The 20,974-nt window shown below is 35.0% G+C and overlaps 2 protein-coding genes across 3 annotated transcripts in view; one reads left to right on the plus strand and one right to left on the minus strand.

Moving 5' to 3' along the window:
- The window catches only part of LOC121252485 (1-aminocyclopropane-1-carboxylate oxidase 3-like), a 26,949-nt gene continuing 5,975 nt past the window's right edge, over positions 1–20,974 (minus strand). Inside the window, exons 2-6 of one of the 2 annotated variants that reach the window (XM_041152157.1) lie at positions 9,992–10,019; positions 1,492–1,604; positions 1,117–1,343; positions 602–935; positions 1–395 (exon numbers count right to left, since the gene is read on the minus strand). In XM_041152157.1, the coding sequence (XP_041008091.1) occupies positions 105–395; positions 602–935; positions 1,117–1,343; positions 1,492–1,596 (957 nt within the window). In that variant the 5' untranslated portion in view covers positions 1,597–1,604; positions 9,992–10,019 and the 3' untranslated portion in view covers positions 1–104. Of the gene's footprint in view, positions 396–601; positions 936–1,116; positions 1,344–1,491; positions 1,608–9,991; positions 10,020–20,974 lie in introns of those variants that run through there. The other variant, XM_041152158.1, reaches the window with a different exon arrangement.
- Positions 13,404–18,365, plus strand: LOC121253353. Its single transcript, XM_041153378.1, has 3 exons — positions 13,404–13,472; positions 13,600–13,974; positions 18,276–18,365. The coding sequence occupies exons 1-3, from the start codon at positions 13,404–13,406 to the stop codon at positions 18,363–18,365; spliced, it is 534 nt and encodes a 177-aa protein (XP_041009312.1).

The raw sequence follows: 20,974 nt of genomic DNA on the forward strand, positions 1-20,974 counted from the left end.
TTCTACAAATAATCAATTCATAAACTTCAAAGTATGTTTAGGAAGCCACCACATATATAATATAAGACAATTATTCATTTTCTCTTCAACTAGAAAATTTGCTCTCAAGCTGTTGCAATTGGACCCAAGCCACTTGTTGCCCTCATGGCTTCAAATCTTGGCTCCTTGGCCTGGAACTTGAGGCCAGCATACAGCTTCATGTAGTCTTCAAACACGAATTTTGGGTAAACATGGTTCTTCTCCTCATCACCTCCCTTTTTCTTTACCAGTGCGGGTGCTGGATAAATTACAGCATCACTGCCGGGGTTGTAGAATGAAGCTATTGACATTCTGTTCCCATCAGTTTGCGCTATCACTCTGTGCAGCACACTCTTGTACTTCCCATTGGTGATGACCTATGCATATACATTCAAGGTCAGTTTAATGTCATCATATTAATTGTACTGGGACTCATTATAGGCTAGCCAATGTGGTGTGTGTTGGGTGTGTCGATAAACAGACTTGCATGATCATCTGTTCCTCAAAAAGCTCTGTTTTTTTTTTTTTTTTTTTTCTCTTATTACAATAAATTATTATAAAACTTAATTTCTTATATATATACCTCGAGCTGGTCACCAAGGTTGATGACAATGGAATGGCGCATAGGAGGCACGTCAATCCAGTGACCATCTTTGAGAAGCTGGAGACCGCTGACCTTGTCATCCTGGAAGAGAAGGATAATGCCACCAGCATCGGTGTGGGCACGGAGACCCTTGATCAGCTCTGGCTTTGGGCATGGAGGGTAGTTGCTAACCTTGGTTCCAAAACTTGGACCTTTAGATCCGCACAATGCCTTTTTGAGGTAACCTTTCTCTAGTCCAAGATTCTCATCTAACAGCTCTAGGAGTTCCTCTGCCAGTTTTTCCAACTTCAATGCAAATTCCTTCATGATCTTCCTGCAATATTATTCATATTTGAGATGTTCTAAATATTATTTTGGATGTTCAAAACACTTCTGAGTACATGAATGGAAGTCATCTCAGATATAAGTTCAGGCGTACATAACTCATATTACTTTCTTTCTTAAAAAAAAAGGTCTTCCACGATATTTGTGCACAAATTGCACTCTTTACATACCTGTAATCATCTTGGAGGTCTGGAATCTCAGAGATATTGGAGTAGGGGAGATGGCGTAAGTGGAAGGTGCTCTCCCAATCCATGTCATGGACCTCAGCCTGAACACCCTCTAGACCCTTGCTTGCCATCAGTTGCTTGAACCTTTGCTCCATGCACTTCTTGTAGTGCTCCTTTGTCAACCTCTCCACAGCGTCCATTAACTCATGGGATATGCCATGATTAAGCAACTGCATGATATACAACCAGAAATTTCAGAAAGGAACGCATGCAAAACAGTACTTATAAACCCATAACTGGAATTGTAAATTAATGAGCAACTGAATAATGGATGATTAGCAAGCTTAGCTCCAGCAGAGTACTGATACTGATAGGTACCTCAAAGAAACCCCAGTTTTCGCATGCATCTTTGATCTTCTCCATAGTTGCTCCTCTCTCCTCACCGTTTAGCTTCTCCAAGTTTATCACTGGGAAGTTCTCCATCTCTCTCTCTCCTCCTAACGCAAGCAAGCAGTGTTTTTTTTTTTTTTTTTCTCCAAGCAAGCAAGCTGTGTTCGATGCTGTGCTGTGAGAGTTTGGTGGTATTTATAGGGGTTAAATGCAAAGGGAGTCGTGAGGAAAAGGAACAGTTGTGAACTGGAACTCGGGTGCTGTCCATATATTTAATCATCATTAAATCGAGGACGTGACTTATTATTCTAAAGCAAACTCAAGTAGTATTTTACCATTGGAATTAATTGTACGAACCTGCTAAGGTCGCTTTGCTTTGTTGAACCGTCTCCTACGTAATGCGGTTGGACCCCACCTTCGTGGCTCCAATTTTGACCGATCACAAACCATAGGTCCATGTAGCTTGCTACCTACCACTTCTTCTAAAGGATTTATTATGCATAAACTACTATCTATTCTTATATTTCACATTTATAATATTTTTATTGGATATAGAGATATTTTTTATAGGATATATAGGTATTTTTCATAGGATATAGAGATATTTTTTATAGGATATATAGGTATTTTTCATAAGATATAGGATATGATTCGGTGAATATATAGTAATTGATAAAAATAATTTTTTTTCTTCTAAATATAAAATATTTGATAACAAAAATAAATCTATAAAGTGACGTAATTTGATATAATACGTTAGATTATAAAGTTATTTTTATTATTAAATAGATCTAATAGATGACATGAAACTACATCAATTTATGTGTAATCCTTCCAAATTGATATTATTATCTTAACAATAGTACGAACTCTTGCATTTCTTTAGGAATTGATGAAATCTTGGCCAATTTGATCTGTTGTTCCTGCCCATGTTATCACTAAATTTAGGAGTTAACGTAGTTCTGTACCTATGGTGAAGAAAACATTGTTCTCCGATACATTTCTCCCAACAATCTACAGAAGTGAAAGCCCTTGTATTCACCTCACACGTTAATAAATACACAGGTTAATAATGATCATTCTTGCTATACGGGTCTAGTATTTCAACAGAACATTCATTTTCCCTTTCCTTATGGGCCAGTGATTGAACTAATTAGCATATTTTTTTAAAAAAAGAAATCATAAACTTTCAACTTCTTCTAATTAATCAATTAATTCATTGTGGGGGTTGGGAGAAAAATAGGTAGGCCTACCTATATGGCCTACATTGGACATGAGTCACATGACTCTCTTTGGTGAGGATTAATCATTTTCGTCCAAGTGATGAAAAGTCTAAAAAAAAATATTGAAGGGGTTTTAGGTAAGCAACCAAAGGGAATGAATCCCATTCATCTGATATAGAAGTTGCTCTAACTCCGAATTAATTAACTCTTTTAACGTATATTATATGCATGTTTTCCCTGACGAGATCTTAGTGGGAGACAGTTGGATACATTAGTTAGGCTTCTCTCTCTCATTGACCTCACTCACTCTAATATTCTAAACATTTTGTAGATTACAAATTTTATATCCATCAAATGTTTGATGGCATATCTACATGAATTCGATGAGACTCGATGCATTGGATAAAATTAGGCTTCATGGGCGAGCCACTGTACCCGACTTGTCAGCCTATCTGCCCAAACCCACAAATTATTGGATGGACTACCCGCTCGCTAATATCGAGCAAGCAGACAGATCAAAATTTTTAAAATAGAAAAGCGGATGGGGTGGGCATGAGTACCCCCTACCCACCCCCTACTATGTAAGTGAAAAAGCCCTAATTTAGCTTCATTCCTATTCTCTCTTCCATACTCTCAATCTCTCTTGCTGCTCGGAGTTCATCTTCTTCTTGTTCTTCATCTATTCCAACTCTCTTATCCTTCTCATTCTCTCATTTTCACTCCCCTCCTTCTTCTAGATTTATTCTTGCAGACCGATGGTTGTGGGCCACTTGAGCTGGTTGTGGCCGAGAGACCCATGACCATGGTTGTCGGTCTCTACAACCTATGGCCATGACTTGGCTGTGGATCTTTGTGGGACCCACGGCCAAGTTGTGGCCATGGGTGGCACTATGGGTCTTTACCACAATCAAGTCGTGATCGTGGATTTTTACAACCCAAGGCCAAGTCATGACCGTGAATTTTTGCAACCGAAAACCAAGCCATAGTAGTGAGTGTCTGCAATCCATGGCCCTAGTTTGGCCTTCTGTATCTTTGTAAGAACCCACGGCCAAGGCACAGTCATGGGTATGCTATTCTTTCATTATTTTCTTTTTAATTTTTGGTGGAATCTATGTATTTGAAGTTTGATTTATATTTTGGGATTTGAATGTGAAGACTTGGGATATGGATTTGAAGACTTGGGATTTGATATGTGGATTTGTCTATTTGGAGTTTTGTTGGGCAAAGTACGAATGATAGGTTGAAAAATTCGCATCCCATTAGACATGGGTGGACGAACAACGAATCAAAAGTAGGGTGGAAAATGACCCCCCCCCCCAATGCGGGTGCGAGTGCGAGGGGCAGGGAAGGGGTGCTACCTGCCCGACATTTTCCATCCTACCTATGCGGGAGAGAGTGCTACCCTCCCGACACCAAGATAAAATGGCCTTCTCTCTCTCTAGGAATGTTTTGGGATGCTATTTACAATTGCTACTTCGATACTAATCATAAGTTGATGATTTATTTTATATATATGTTTTGAATTTTTGGGATTGCCTTGAGATCGTAGATAATGATAATTGAAATGTACATGCTTACGTTTGAATTTTTTTGAAACCATATTTTACATATATGGTTTTACAAAATTCTATCCAGCTAAACCAAGGAATTTGACAGAGTATCAATAGTACGTGAAAAAAAAATGTGTTGATTTTCATGTGTTTACCAAAAATGTGAAATATTGTGAATCAGAGAACTGATGAGACTTGTAACTATCTATTTCTTTAAAAAAAAAAAAAAAAAAAAGACACGAGTATTAATCGCTATGAATTAATGTGCAACCTTAATTATAAGAAACATTAATCAAGCCCTAACCATGTCATCGGGAAATAATATGTTCTTTTGTCATTTATTTTCATCAATTTAAGTTTTGAAGATAAGTGATAATTCTTATATGCATTTTCCAAAACATGCATAAGAGTAAATTAAAATGTGAGTTTGTCCTTCTTAGGATACTACTCGATCATTTACATCTAGTGTTTCTACTCTACATCCCTCATCAATTATTTACGTGTAAATGTTATATATGTCTTTTACGTTCACCATACAAGAATGGGAAATATTGGTGATGATGATGATCAACCAATCGCATAGCTCCTCTTGATGTAGTGTGTTGTTAATTAGGGTGGTAAAATACGTATGTATGCATGCATAGAATGAGTACTATTATACCAGGGCCGACTCAATAAGTTTGGGTGCCTAAGGCTAAAATTCTGATTGAGGTTTTTTTTTTTTAAATAAAGTAAAATTAAATAAATTTAGTTTAATTTTAATTTCTACATCTCATTTTTATTTAAAAATAATTCCAATTGTTTTGCAAACTAAAATTATTGATTAAGATTTTATACTATATTTTAAACTAATAACATACTTAATCTTCATTAGAAAATTTTCAATTGAGAGAGGATTTTATCAAATCTAATTTTACAAGATGTGCTTTAAACTCTTAGTGGCCATTTGAGAACATAACTGCTCTCGGATATTTTTAGATATTCTCAAATTCAATTTTTTCTCTCATTTCTCAATATTCAATAAAATATCTTAACTCAAATTATTTCACTACTCTTTATAAATATTATGAGATATTCTTAGTATCTAAACGAACCCTAAAAACAATTATAATCATTATTGTCAATAAAATTCTATAAATAACCTACACATTTCCAAAAAAATGGCCCATTGCCTCTTCAAAGGATCATACAAAAAAATTTTATGAACACTCGAAAATTAGATTTTGCTATTTATAATTTTCACATTATTTTTTTTATAACAAACACCAGAAAACTTTCATTAATGAAAAAGGAAAATTACAAACATAAATCAAACCACAAAGTTTGAGATAAAAAGTCCGGAATACAATCCCACCACATGTTGATTCTACCAACATGCCTTGCATACTTAGCAAGATAATGAGCAGCTTCATTAGCCTCTCTATAAACATGTCTAAACATACAATCCCTAAAACGAGAAGCCAACTCTTTAATCTCAACATAAATACCACTAAATTTGGAGTTGTCCATGTTGCCTTGATGTAATACTTCTATAGCTAGGGAGCAATCACTCTCTACCAGGATCTTTTCTATTCCCAAGCTTACACAGAACTGAAGGCCACAGAGAAGGGCTAGCAACTCCACCTATTCAGGTTCAGCAATAGCATCTTCCAATAAGCTTGCAACCATAACACTCAGCCCGAACTGTCTCTTAAGACTGCACCTATACCAGCTCTCCACATCTCTTCAAAAACAATTCCATCAACATTTAATTTCAAAATATCAGGATCTGGTGGCTTCCATTTGTAGAAATCTCGCACTTTTTGCCTTGATAGTCGTTGGGCCCCTTTATAACATTTCAACACAAAAATACCATGTTCAACAACTTGATGCATGGGAATAAGAACATGTTCATGAACATATTTGTTCCTCCTATACTATATTCCCCACGCCAAAGCAAAAAAGGTAGACAAATGCTCAAGGTGTTTGGCACTACAGAAATGGAATGCCTCCTCAAAAACATTCAGAAATTTATCTCTCTCAAAGGCAGGGAGATAATCATTCCAGATCCTTTGCACATGCACACATTGCACCAAAGCATGGTACAGCCCTTCACGTTCAGCATGACATAAACTACAGCTCACATCAATTGGGACGTGTTTTAGTAATAAATTCTCCTTTGTAGGCAATCCATCCTTACAAGCACGTCATGCAAATATTTTGATCTTATTAGGCACAAGCATTTTCCAAATATTTTTCCAGACCACGATATGGATATGCGAAGAGGATGATTCAGCTACATGTGGACCCTGCTGAGCCAATAAAAACTTATAACAACTTCTAACCGTGAACATGTCATTTCTTCATAGCCCCATATACGCCTATTAGCCTCATTCCCAGCACACAAAACAACTTTCTGGATATCCTTCACAACCCTTGAATTAAAGAGAGCTCTAAGTTTCCTCAAATCCCGCATTCTAGAGTTTTCACATATAAGAGACTTCACACAATCATGTCGGTTCCCTTCACTCACCACAATCCCTTCCTTCACTAAAGAAGTATGTCCCGAGATCCAACTATAAAACCAAATACTTACTAAAGTCTCATCCTCTATCCTCCATCTATATCCCTCTAGAACCCATTTTTTGGCCTCCCAAATTCCTCTCCAAGTATAGGAAGGCGATTTACCCAACCCTGCTTGCAGAAAATCTGAACCCGAATAATAATCTGTGCAGTAATGAATTTTCATCTTTGAGTGGGCGTCACCCCAAGATGACAAAAGAGAAGTGTATTCTTAGGAGAGTAATTGAAATAATTATTATGTGAGATACTTTCAAAACTAATAATGACGTAATATCTTTTGATACTTTTGATGTTCTCTTATTGAGTTAATTAATAATTTTAATTGGGTATTTTTTTTCTTTTTAAAAAATTTGTCTAGACTTTTTTTGGGGGGGGGGGGGGGAGGAGGGGCTTAGGCAATTATCTAAATCACTTAATGGAAAATTCGGCCTGTGTTATAGCACATTAAGAGGTAATTTTTAGGGTTGGTATCGTACATTTGGCACATGGAAACTTCTAGTTTAGGGTTTGCTAATTTTTCACTAGTTTGAGCTATGGAGTAGATGTTATTGAAATAATCACATGGTGAATTACTAAATGGAGTCCTTCTTCGATATTGGTAGGCATTGATGGAGACAGAACAAGAAGGACCAAAAATAGAACTAGCTGACCAACTTGATCCTTATAAATTAGGCAAGTGGCCGTATAAACTTGTATGTATAAATGCATGCGTGTTTCTTTCTAATCAAAAAATATATCATGTTTGCAATAACTTTGACCATGGTGGTCCAAAAGGAGCTGTAAAATATAAAATAGTGAGAGAAAAGTTTACTTCAAGGTGCGTTACGAATGTCGCTTTTCTTAAGACAATATTTGCCCCCACCAATAATGGTATGCACACGGGTTATAAGCGAATTTGTCTTCAAGATACAATAAAGCCCAGAACAAGTTTGTTTGTCTAACTGCGTTATGCACACACGAAATTAGACATCGAATACCCTTAGATTTTGTTATTCAACCAAAAAATTAGAAATATGTTCTCTACAGAATGAACAGATCCTAATAACAAGTTTTGAAGAAATGAAAACTTTTTGGGAGAGAGAGAATTTCGAAATTGCCTTCTTGAACTCTATGATTCTATGATTCTCTTTTTCATACTAAAGTTCGTAGGCCAATGAGTCTATTTATAGAGGGCCAAAGGATGTAAATGAAAAGTTGTAACTTTTTATTTTTCTGAAATCTTATCCGAACAAGTATATTTATTGTGCATGTTACTGAGTGACACAGGTTGGACCTAGTCCAACGGTCACATTGCTTCCCTGCCAGCCATCTCGCATAGGTTCGAAACCTGACTGTTGTGACTTTTGGCATATTATTTGGCAAGAGATAAGCCTTTGTGTGGCGCCATGCCTTTTCACACAGGCTGCAAGCAGGCTCTTCGTAAATCAACAAAAATCCCTCCTTTGAAGGAGGCATGGCTCAAACCCAATCCCTTGAGTGAACCTTAGAGCCTCAATATCGCTAAGCCAGTTATCGGCTAATGGTATTCCTTTAGACCCAAAATACTATAAGCCTAATTCATAGCTTATAAACTTTCTACAAATTCTCTATTTCCAAAATTATTCGTAACTTCCAAATAAATCCAAAAAATAATATTAATAATAAACATATTATTTTGAAAATATTTCCAACAGACCAGACCCATGCATGCCATCTTCTTCGTATAGGAAGCTGAAGGAATGTATCCAGCTAGCTTCATGTGTTGCTGCCTGGAAACTTCGTCTGTCAATTTATGCATGACTTAATTTCTTTTCCCTTTTCCATTGTTGTTGACCTTTTGCTCTGCGTCATGACGTTGGAAGTTCAAAAGACAGTAACAATTAAGAAATTAGATGCAAATGTTGCACTATTAACGTCATTAATCAAGGTCAAAATTAGACTAGGCGCTAGCTAGTGGAGTAATTTCCGGATCATTATTTTTCATGTGCAATATATGCTCATCACGGTGGCCACCCTACTAAACTGTTTATTTTATTTTGAGTAATATTAGATACAGTACTCATGGATTATACAAACGTCACGCATTTTTTTTGAAAAAGTAGAATCCACATTATAAAAATAATTTTTTTTATGTGGGTTTCATATTTATTTACTTTTTTCAAAACATGTATCGGTACTTATGCACTTTATGACTACAAATATTATTTCTATTTTTATTTTATCCTAAATTAAATTATCTACAGTTTAAACTTTGCTTCGATCTTCATACATATTCAGTGGCATGCATATTGTAACTGTTACCAACTTGGTGATGGCTATCAATTATCCACCTTCTTTTATCATGGTCAGTATGTGGCCGCCCCATAGTCAAGGATCACTCGATCCTACCTTTTTGTGCCATATATTGCTTGTACGAATGGAATTCCATTAGGTTACGTACGTTAATTAGATAGAAAAATCACATTTAGATTTGAATCGCTCAAATCAACCATGATTTCAAATCCAAGATTTTCATGAAAAGCTCAAGATCTTGTTTAATTGGCATTGGTCATGTAAATCCAAATCCAAAATTTAATATATCATCGAGACAGAAAAATTGGATTATACACTTGTACATGAGTATTTCCTATGAGGATTAATAAGATGGCGTTGATCACAAGTCTAAAAACTGTTAAGCACGCTAATTGTATTTTGTCAATAGGTGGTCACAAATGGGGCATGCACTGTGGGAAGTTCTTATTCAAACGTAAGGAAAATGATAGGGTTACTACCTTCCTACTACCTCTTTACTATTCTTTTTGTATTTGATATTTTTTTAAAAAAAAGATTATTTTACCTAATGGTTAAGGAACTGATTATATATTAGTAAAATTATATATTTTTTAAGTTTTTTCTTAATGATTAAAGATGTTAAAAAAATACTTAAAAAAATGATAAAAAATAAATACATTATAAATAGTAAATGGATAGTAAAAAAATAGTAACCCTATCACTACCCTTTATTAATTATTAGCTAGGCTTCTCTTTCGCATTTATCTCACTCACTATTATATTCTTACAATTTTGTACATTATAAATTTTCATCTATGATCGGAAGTTTGATGACATTTTTACATTATCAATTCATGGAAACTGGTCAATGTAGTACTACTGGATAAATTAAATGGCTCTGATCTCTCTCTCTTTCTCTCTCTCTCTCTCTCTATATATATATATGAGTTATTATATTCTCGAGTCAGTGTGTAGAGAGCACATCAGTATCCACATCGCTTAAATAGAAATATTTGATTTATAAGATTTGAATTTAAAATTTATCTTCTAAATCAAATTATATCACGTGGTATAAAGGTCTTAGTATAAATTATAACATGAATACTCTATATATATATATATATATAGACGAATATATCTATGATATTGGAGGTGATAAAAACTTACAAACATGCACTATGGGAATGTTTTCATGTGATGCATGCCTTGTATAATTGCTTCTTCGATGCTAATTATAAGCTGACTATTTATTTGATATACGTTTTGGGTTTTTGGGATTGACTTGAGAATTGAGATTGATCAAAGATAGTACTGATAATTGATAATGGAAACCTTTTTCCTGACATAATTTCATTCTATAAAGAAGTTACATCTGTGACTCAAAAAAGGATTTTTCATTCCATAAAGAAAAACGTGTTGATTTTCATGTGTTTGCCAAAAAGTAAAATATTGTGAATCAGAGAAGTTGAGGCCTGTAATTGTTTTTTTTTTTTTTTTTTTTTTTAATTTTTGAATCGACTCAAAAATTTCCCTCCCTTCTCTCTTCAATCCCTATCCGACGGAGTAGCAGTGGTTGAGTCCACCACAGTCGGCCTCTTCCACCACCTCGGCTTCCTCATGCATTGACTTAGACCACTCTCATTGTATTCCCAAGTATTCCAGAAATGTATCTACTTTGAGCTATGTCCGCCTCCGTCGACTTGAGTTTCTCCTCCAATACTATCGTCAGCTATCGACCTCGCGTTTTGATAATTTACAACCGACTTATTATCCTTGCCTTATAACACGAGCACAAAGTTGTTGTGTTATTTTTCTTCGACTTGAAAATCTGGTTGGTTTTGAAGAAATTTTTTATGCTATTCTTTCTTTGATTTTCTTTGTTGGGTATCCAACAATCTTATTAAAAAGGGCTTAGATCATGGGTGTCCAATAATCTTTTTTTGTTATACAGCCTTGTAACACGAAGGGCTTAGATTGGTCTTGCACTGAGAAAGGGGAAAGGGATGGACGTTGGTACGTGTTTTCTCTCTTTCCACTTCGTCGATTCCCTCTTTAATTCCCACTTAATAAAACGAAGTGTTTCCATCGTTTCAGCTACATAGGGCATGAGGACTTTGAGGTTGAAGAAACTTTTACAGCTTATTTTGAGAAACCTTTTCAGTCTACTAATCCTGAAATTGAGAACTTTGAGCAGTGTTTGGTTGGTATGGAAAGAAATGTCACTCTTAAGATGGATGAGGCCTTGAGCAAGGATTTTTCTAGGGTGGAGGTGGAGGAAGCTTTGAAACAAATGGCTCCCCTTAAAGCCCCGGGACCAGATGGGTTTGGTCCATGCTTTTTCCAGAATCATTAGGAGGTTGTAGCAGATAAGGTATGCAAAGCTCGATTTTAAATGGTAACCCTTTGGAACCTACACTGAATTACACTTACATAGCCTTGATTCCCAAGTGTAAAGAACCAAAGAAAGTCAATGAGTATAGACCTATAAGTCTATGCAACATTATGTACAAAATAGTGTCCAAAACCATCTCAAATAGACTTAAAAAGACCCTAGCCAGTATCATATCCCCCAACACAAAGTGCCCTTTTGCCTAGAAGGCTGATAAATGACAACTAATGGTGGCTTTTGAGTTGCTTCACTCCATGAAAGTTAGGAAAAGGGGAAATGTGGGAAGCATGGCCATAAAACTAGACATGTCTAATGCCTATGATCGAGTAAAGTGGGGTTTTTTGGAAGTGGTGATGAAAAAACTGGGTTTCAATGAGAAATAGGTGAAGTCAATCATGAGTTATGTCGACTTGTTTCATATTTAGTCTTGGTTAACAGGACCCCAGGGAAGAAGTTTTGGCCTAAAAGGGGGTTGAGATAAGGTGACCCCTTGTCACCCTATTTATTTATTCTTTATGCTGAAGGATTAAGCACCTTGCTGAATTTTTATAAATGTCAGAAGATTACAAGAAGAGTGCAAGTGGCTAAAGGAGGAACTAGCATCAATCATCTGCTCTTTGCAGATGATTGTATCCTCTTTGGTAAGGCTAAGTTAGAAGAATGGAATAGGATTTAGGAGGTGCTGAAAACCTATGAGAAGGCCTCAGGGCAGTTTTTAAATAAGGATAAGACCTCAGTCTTCTTTAGTAGTAACACAAGGGAAGGAGACAAGAAAATGATCATGGAAATCAACAACTCTATAGCTTGTGGCGGCTATGAGAGGTACTTAGGGCTTCCTGGTTTTGTTGGAAGATCTAAATTCAATACCTTTAGAAGTTTGAAGGGGAGAATCTGACAGAAAATCACAAGTTGGAAAAACACCTTCTTATCACAAGCTGGTAAAGAGATTATGATCAAGGCAGTGTTACAAGCCATACCTACTTATACTATGTCTATTTTTAAGATTCCTAAAAGGCTGTGTCAAGAGATAAATGTGTTTTTTTCAAAATTTTGGGGGGGTAAACAACAGGAAGGAAAGGGTATTCTATAGAAAAAATGGGAGAAAATGGGCATGCACAAAGGGAAGGGGGGTTTAGGCTTTAGGGACTTGGAGAGTTTCAACATGGCCCTCCTAGCAAAGCAAGGATGGAGATTGCTTAAAAGTCTTGAGTCTTTGGCCACCACGGTTTTTAAAGAGAAGTATTATAGGCATTCCAGTTTTTTGGATGCAAAGCTAAGCTCACTGCCCTTTTTAATGTGGAGAAGTATTTGGTCTGCAAGGGAGCTGGTTAAGGATGGGATAAGATGGAGAGTGGGAGATGGCAATAAGATAAAAATCTGGGGTTCGAAATGGTTGCCTACTCCTTCCTCTTTTTCTATACAATCTCCTGTTTCTTTATTGCAAGAAGATGCCAAAGTGTAACAACTTATTGATAAACATAAGGGGGAATGGAATGAAGGAAGGATCCGAGAAATTTTTTCAGAAGAAGAGGTGGCTTATATTCTAAGTAACCTTTGAGTAGGGGCCGGACTCAAGATAAGTTGATTTGGGGCCCCTCCAAGAAGGGAACTTTCTCAGTAAGTAGTGCCTATTTTCTGCAACTAGAAAGGCTCAAGAATGAAATAGGAGATTGCTCAGTGGGGGTTGTAACGGATGAGAGGTGGAGAAACAATTTGGAATCTTGAAGTTCCAAGTGTAACAAAACTGTTTTTGTGGAAGGCTGGAAATAACCTACTGCCTACAAAGGAGAATTTGTTTAAAAGAAAAGTAGTTGAAGACAAAAACTGTCTTGTTTGTAGTGCAGAAACATAAACTATTATTCATGCTTTGTGGGTTTGTCCAGCAACCAATGACATATGGGCTAAGGTGGGAGGTTGTGTGCAAAAATGGGGAAGAACAGAAGAGAAGTTCCTGTTACTATGGGGGAAGTTAATGGAAAGGTTGAGCATGAAGAAGTTAGAAGATATGGTTGTTTTGTTTAGGAGAGTTTGGCTGAGCAAGAATGAGTTTGTTTTTTAAAAGAAGCTAGGTTGTCCTAAGATACTTGTGAAGACAGCTTTAGAAAGTTTACTTGATTATAAGGCAGCTCAGATTCTTACAAAACAAGTGGTGAAATGGCAAAATAGCAATGCAAAGAGTGTTATGAGATGGGAGAAACCAGAGGGTAGATGTATGAAGGTGAACTGGGATGCTTCATTAAACTTGAAAGAGAGAATAATGGGGGCTGGGATCATAGTTAGAGATGAGAATGGAGAAGCTTTAGTTGCTATTTATGATCAGAATGCCAATGTTGATAGTCCACTGGTGGCAGAATGTTTTGCTGTGAGGATGGCTATAGAGCTTTGCAATGAACTTAATATACACAACGTTGTTTTTGAAGGAGATGCAAGAATTGTCATAGAGGCAGTGCAGAGTTTTGAAGAGGAAAGTTCAGTTTTTGGTACTTTAATTGATGATGTAAAGTCCTTTTTTCAAAATATATCAGATTCTAAAATTCAGTTTGCATATAGAGAAAAAAAAAAACATAGTGGTTCATACCTTAACTAAGTCAACTTTAGCTTTGTTAGAAAAAACGGTTTGGATAGAGGATGTACCAGATTTTGTTGTAAGAAGTTTGGATAGTAATAAAAGATGTATTACCTAATAGTTAGAAATGAAATACAAAGGTATTGTTAAAAAAAAAAAAAAAAAGAAGAAGAAGAAGCTATATAGGGCGTGCGTGGGCAATCCCCCAAATAGAATTTCTCATTTATGATATTGCTTCTAATCTGCTCGTTCACCATTGATATATTAGTAGCTAGCGTTATCCATAATTTGAAATTAAATATCCAAGGAGTCAATATGAATTGGTACTCTTATCTAAGCGATGCATATTAGAACATTAATAAAATGATAATTAATATTCATTTATTTTTTTTCAATTTAAATTTTAAACATAAGTTATATATAATTCTTATACATTTTTCAAAATGCGTACGTGTAAATTAAAATGAGTTCGTCCTTCCTAGAATAGTACTCATTTACATCTTGTATTTAACCTCCGCATACCTCATCAATTTACTTGTAAATGTTACATATCTTTTACTTTTACCACTCAAAAATGGAAAATGGTGATGTTTATAAGTGCGTCGTTTATTGTGGTAAAATAGATACGTATAATGCATGAATAAAATGAGTACAAGCTGATATTGTCATACGCACACTTATAAGAGGTAACTTTGGGTTGGGGTATCGTATGTACATTTGGCACATGGACATTTCTAATTTAGGGTTTGCTAATTTTTCATGAATGAGTAGTTATTGAATTCATCACATGGTGAATTACAGAACCAATGATATATACAAACTCTAAATATATAACCCTCATGTAAGCCTTTTATTAAAACAAAAAAAAAAATAGACCACACTATGAAAAAATGTGAAAAAACTCAAATTTTCTTAGTAGGATATTCCATTTTTTTATAAAATGCATGTGTGAGACTTATACATTTGAGATCTGTCTCTAACATTACTAAGAAAGAATGGAGTTCTTATATATATTGGCATTGATAGAGACAGAACAGGAAGGACCAAAATGGGAGCTGACCAACTTAATTAGTCATGAAGTGGTATAAACTTGTATGTATAGATGAAGCGTGTTAATTTCTTTCTAATCACAAAATATATGTGATTAGAAAAAAAGGAAGGTAGCTAGCTAGCTAGGGTTGTTGCCTGGAAACTTCATGTGTACGTACGTCAAGGATGTTTCACCTACACTTTTGCCATGAGCATTAAAAAGATGGCCGGGGTTGAAAGGAAGCCTAAAAACTGTTAAGCACGCTAATTGTATTTAATTTGTCACAAATGGGACAGTACTGTTGGAAGTTCTTATTATTCAAACAAACAAACAGGCAAATTAGAGTTTTTCAAAGTAAACGACCCAGCACTACTCCATTTAATGTTCCACGTGCAAATTTATTGTAGGAGTACTGTTGAAAAGCATGCATGCTCTAAATTAAAGCATCCGGATGAATTTCAACGTAAGAGCATTAGCATTGGTTATGTATAGGCATATATAAAATTATTTTTTATGTATATATACTTTGTCATTCAAGTAAAATTTTCACATTGACTTATGCATATTTGAGATAAAATTATAATAATAAATTTTTTGCTAAAATCAATTTTTTATATATATTTTGTAATTAGCATCCACTATATACATTTAACATTAATAATACAAATGTAATAATAAAAAATATATTTTTTTATATATTATATTAAAAATATAATAAAATCAAAAAAATATATATAATATATCATAATAATAAAATAAATGTACAAGTGAAGGTTTGTTACGTTTTTTAAGAAGAGAAAATGAAAGGATTGCGAGAGAGAGTGAGATGAGAGAAAAATAATGATTAAAATATAATTTATAGGATGAATGGTAGTTATCTAAATTTGGATAAGCATTGTTTATAGATAGCTAAATATTTAAATATGTATAAGTTAATATGAAGGATTTTATAATCATATTATGTAAATATGATTTTGTATATATATATAGACTAATATTAATGCACTAAGAAATTTATGGTTGATCCGTGTACGTACGTTGTTCAAATTAGAAAACGTTGAACACCAACGTCATAATCATATCATTCGATTTGGAATTACGACGCCGAAAACACAGAATATTCTCTAGTTAATAGTTATAAAGAAAGGAAAGACGTACAATAGTAATACTGTTTCGGATGGACAATACTCCGAGAAATCGAGTTACTTGTACAACTTGTATTAAATTACTTCTTAATATTAATTATATATAGCTCCAAAAACCGAGAATTTTTTGAAATTTAAGACTCTTCGATACGATAAAAGTGCAGCCCATCATTAAAAAAAATATTTTTTTATATCTTAAATTTATTTATTTTTTTCAAAATATTATATAAGACTTACATATTTTAAGATTGTAAATATTTAATTATATTGACGTATTTTCTTTGCCCGAAAAAGACAGATAATGAATGTTTTCGATCTAGTAATACTCTTCATATATCCTCAAAGACATGTCAAGTATCACACCTATTAATTTCCTCGATAAACAGGTTTCTCAGTTCTTGTTCATTTTCTCAAAAATATTTAGGAGGAATTAATTAATTGGGACATCTGTTGGTCACACGTGATCTAATTAATTTCTTGATCATATGCCTAACAAACATATATAGTCATAGAGATGGAATTGTAGTTGTCAATTAACAAGAGGAAAGCCTTAAAAACATGAAAATCAAATAATTTGGCATGTGAAGAAGAATATAAAGGAGTTGGTTCTTTAGAGGAATAGTCTAATTAATTAGTCAGTCAATTTAAGCCTGCAAATTAAAGAAATGCTTTTGTTCTATCCCAAACAACATACTTGCCTTGCTTTGCAAGTAATTGTTTGACCTTAATACTACAAAATTTATTCTTAGGGACATTTCTTCCTATGGAGTTATGGATATGTTATACTTGCTTTCCTTGAATTTTTGGTAAATATCGAAAGACATACTTGAAATTCGATTGCAGGAGGTTCGTATTTTTTATTTTTTATTTATTTTTAATGTAGAATTAATTTGATGCATTCGTGACACATTACATTCCTATTTAATGTATGGGTACTAAATATATTATGAACAGTGAATAAAAAGACTATTACTCTCATGCACCATTCATTTATTGTTAATTACCTTAGGCACCATTAATGTCGCTTTTTTTTTTTCTTTTTTTTTTTTTTTTTTTTTTTTTTAGCATATAACATCTCTAAACGTTTTCACATAAAAGGGTTCTTTAAAATTTCAGTGGTGCTAATGGGCCTTTTGCCTTCGAGAAGGACTCTTCGGCTCATTAAGCATATAACATCTCCAAACGTTAATGGGTTTTGCTATAATTTGGCATCACCAAGTAGAATACAATTTGGGGTTAAGATATCAAATGGAGAAGTTTCTACAATTACATCTTAGGATTCAGATTTCTTATAATTGCATGATCCAAACATTAAAAATTATAGAAAGTGTTTGAGTCAGTCAGAATATTGAAAGAATTCCCGATCCTACATCTTTGACTTAAAGTACTGCTTCTATTAAGATTACAAGTTTTAAATTCTCCAATCGCGTCTTTTGAATATGTGATTATTGAACAATGCATGTCCAGAAATGTGCTTGTGAATCTGTGATAAAAGGAAGATGCCAACAGAAATGGAATGAAGAGAACTGACAAAACTGGATTTTATTGCATTTTTGTGCTTGCAATGGACGTAGTTTGCACATATGTTTAGAGTGAATCACTTGAGAGACCATTGTCAGCATATCAGATGTTTTTTTTTTTTTAATCAAATTGTTTTGCAAAAAAGAAGGGAAGAATTTTATTTTTTTATTTTTCCAAAAAGAGTGTGCAAGACTTTTTTTTAAAAAAAAAAAAAACCATTTGTTTTATTGCTCAAAAAAAGACTTACATCATCTCACTTAGTACAGTGGACTAAATACATGTAAGAATTTCTTCCAAATCATACAAGTTTTCATTCAACTTAAGGGCATTTTGAGCTAAACTATGGGTAGCCTTATTAGCATCGATCTCTCTTGACATGGTTAGCAGACCAAGAAGCAAAGGAATTGAGAATGTTTTCAGCATCTTCGATCAGCAGACCCCTTTGACTCCAATCATTAGTAGTCTTGCTAAGATTGTTAACCACTTGGAGAGCATCACCTTCCATGACAACTTCTTTAATACCCATATTTCAACAGAAGATTGCTGCTAGCATCAGAGCATATGATTCTGCAGTAAAGGAATTGGCATATAAGGAACGTGGAGCTCTGAGTGACATTGCCATATGAGTCCCAAATTATAGCACCTATGCCAATTTTCCCAACAGCACTGTCTATGCCAGCATCCCAATTCAGCTTCTAGATGCCTTAAGGAGGTTTTTTCCATAAACAAAATATTCTTCATTCGCAACACTCGTGTTCTGTTGCCTTTCCTTACTATGCTTAAAAATTTGGGTCTCTTCTCTTGCTTTATTGATGAGAGAACTTGGATCATGAGAGAAGTCTTCATGTATGAAGTTATTCCTTCTAAACTAGATCAGTCGAGCAGTCACAGCAGCTTCATCTAATTCATCCTGCTGTAGATTATAGATCATATGGCTCCATACCTCTAAGAAGGAACTTTTGTAGCCTGACATCTTCTGAATCCTCTTGCATCCTTGACTCCAAACATCACTAGCAACTTCACAATCCCAAAGAACATGCTCAACAGTTTCAGGACCTTGTTTACAAATAGGGCACTCAACCTCTTTTATAACTTTCCTCTTCCACAAATTAGAAAGGGTGGGTTAGGCATCTTTACAAGCATTCCACATGAACATCATCAAAACATAAGGCACTTGTAGCTTCCATATAGACTTCTAATTAGCATTCTGCATCCTTCCTTGGGAAAGGTTCTCATTCCTTGTAAATCTCCAACTCTTTTTATAAATGGTATGCACTCTTTACTGAAAACACTCCATTTTGTGTACATGACCAGATCAACTGATCTTCTCTTCCACCAAGGCTAATTGGTATAGTCCTTATGAGATCAATATCTGATTGGGAGAAAATATTTGGAAGGATGTCTTCTTTCCATCTCTTCAGGTCAGAGTCGATAATGTCAGACACCAATTCATAGTTTCCAGCATTATCTTCACCTCGAGAATGCATGTGGTAATAGGAGCATGAGATCCATTTATCGTCCCAAATTTTTACCTTTTGACCATTGCCAATTTTCCAAACCAAACCTGTCTTCAATAATTTATGACCAGACAGAATGCTTCTCAAAGGCTTATATCCCAATTTAGCATCAAGAAAATCTGATTGAGGAAAATACTTTTGCTTAAAAACTTGAGCTAAAAGTGAATCTGGATTTTTTAAGATGCGCCAGCATTGCTCTGATAACATAACAATATTCAAACCTTAAAAATATCTATAGCACACACCACCTTGGTCCTTTGATTTGAGTAATTTCATTTCTCTACATCGTCTATTTTGACCATAATGACCACAGCAAATCAATCAACCTTTGAATTAAATATTATTCATGAGTAGTCTGCATGTGTATTTATATCACTTTAAATTAAAGAAAAATGCTAGGAGTCCGATTTCGATTACCGGTTTGCTTTTTCCCGTCTGACGTATTGGAGAATGATGGTGATAATCCCCCTCCTCTCCATGATCACAAGCTGGTATATACTGATGAAGCTGTTTTACATAATGGTCCTCAATTCAGCTCATATGAGAAAGGCTAGCTGAAGAGCTTTTATGTAATTTTGTAGTTAGTTATTTGTTTTTGTCCTTCGTTGAGGTGTATAGTTTTTAGTGGCTTAGTTAGTTATTTGCAGAGTGTAAATATTCCTTCCAGAACGTGAAGGAAGCATTGTACAGAGCACTACATATATCACATTTTCTGTAAACGTTTTGATATCGATTTCAATGAAGAATATACCAAGTTCTTCTTCATTCTGACATTTTCTTCTTTCCCTGCTTATTTTACCGTTTCTTACATGGTACCAGAGCAGTGATTCATTCATATTAACCATGACTACAGAAAATTCTTCTGAAAAGTCTACTCCCCCAAATCGTTTTCTCAACTTCAATGATGTTACAAATCCTTATCGGCTTGACCATGGGGACAACCCTTCTGTTTCCCTTGTCCCCGAGCTCCTCACTGTTGATAACTACACAACTTGGTCTCGGGCTATGCAGAAGGCTCTTCGAGCCAAAAACAAGTTGGGTTTTATCAATGGTGAGATTTCCAAACCTACCAGTACAAATGACCCTTTACTTGAAGCTTGGGAACGCTGCAATGACCTTGTGACCTCCTGGTTACAAAACTCCATTTCTCCTTCCATCAAGTCTAGCATTGCCCTTGTGGATAAAGCTTCTGTGGTCTGGACTGAACTGCAGGAACGTTTTACTCAACAAAATGGTGCACGTATCTTCCAACTTAAGAAGGCACTTGCAGGACTGCAACAAGAACAAGATCCAGTAAGTGTTTATTATGGAAAACTGAAAACACTTTGGGATGAACTCAATATGTTTGATCCATTGCCTGATTGTAGTTGTGGCAAATTGAAGATCCTTTCGGATAGATATCATAAGGACTGTGTAATACAGTTTTTGATGGGCCTCAATGATTCATATACCAATTCAAGAGACCAAATCATGTTGCTCGACCCCTTACCTGCTGTTGGTAAGGTTCTTTCCCTGATCCAATAGCAGGAGAGGCAACATCTCGTGTTGTAGTTGTCCCTCTCCTGATTCAATGGCTCTAGCAACAAAGAAATTCCATCCCAACTTCAAACCTAATGCCAAATCTGGCCAACCTCTTAAAAACCGCCCCTATTGTACCTATTGTCATCAACCAGGCCATTCCTTAGAAACCTGTTTTAAAGCAGGAAATGCTGAGCCAC

This window comes from Juglans microcarpa x Juglans regia, chromosome 2S (genome assembly GCF_004785595.1).
Source record: "Juglans microcarpa x Juglans regia isolate MS1-56 chromosome 2S, Jm3101_v1.0, whole genome shotgun sequence".
Classification (NCBI taxonomy): Eukaryota; Viridiplantae; Streptophyta; class Magnoliopsida; order Fagales; family Juglandaceae; genus Juglans; species Juglans microcarpa x Juglans regia.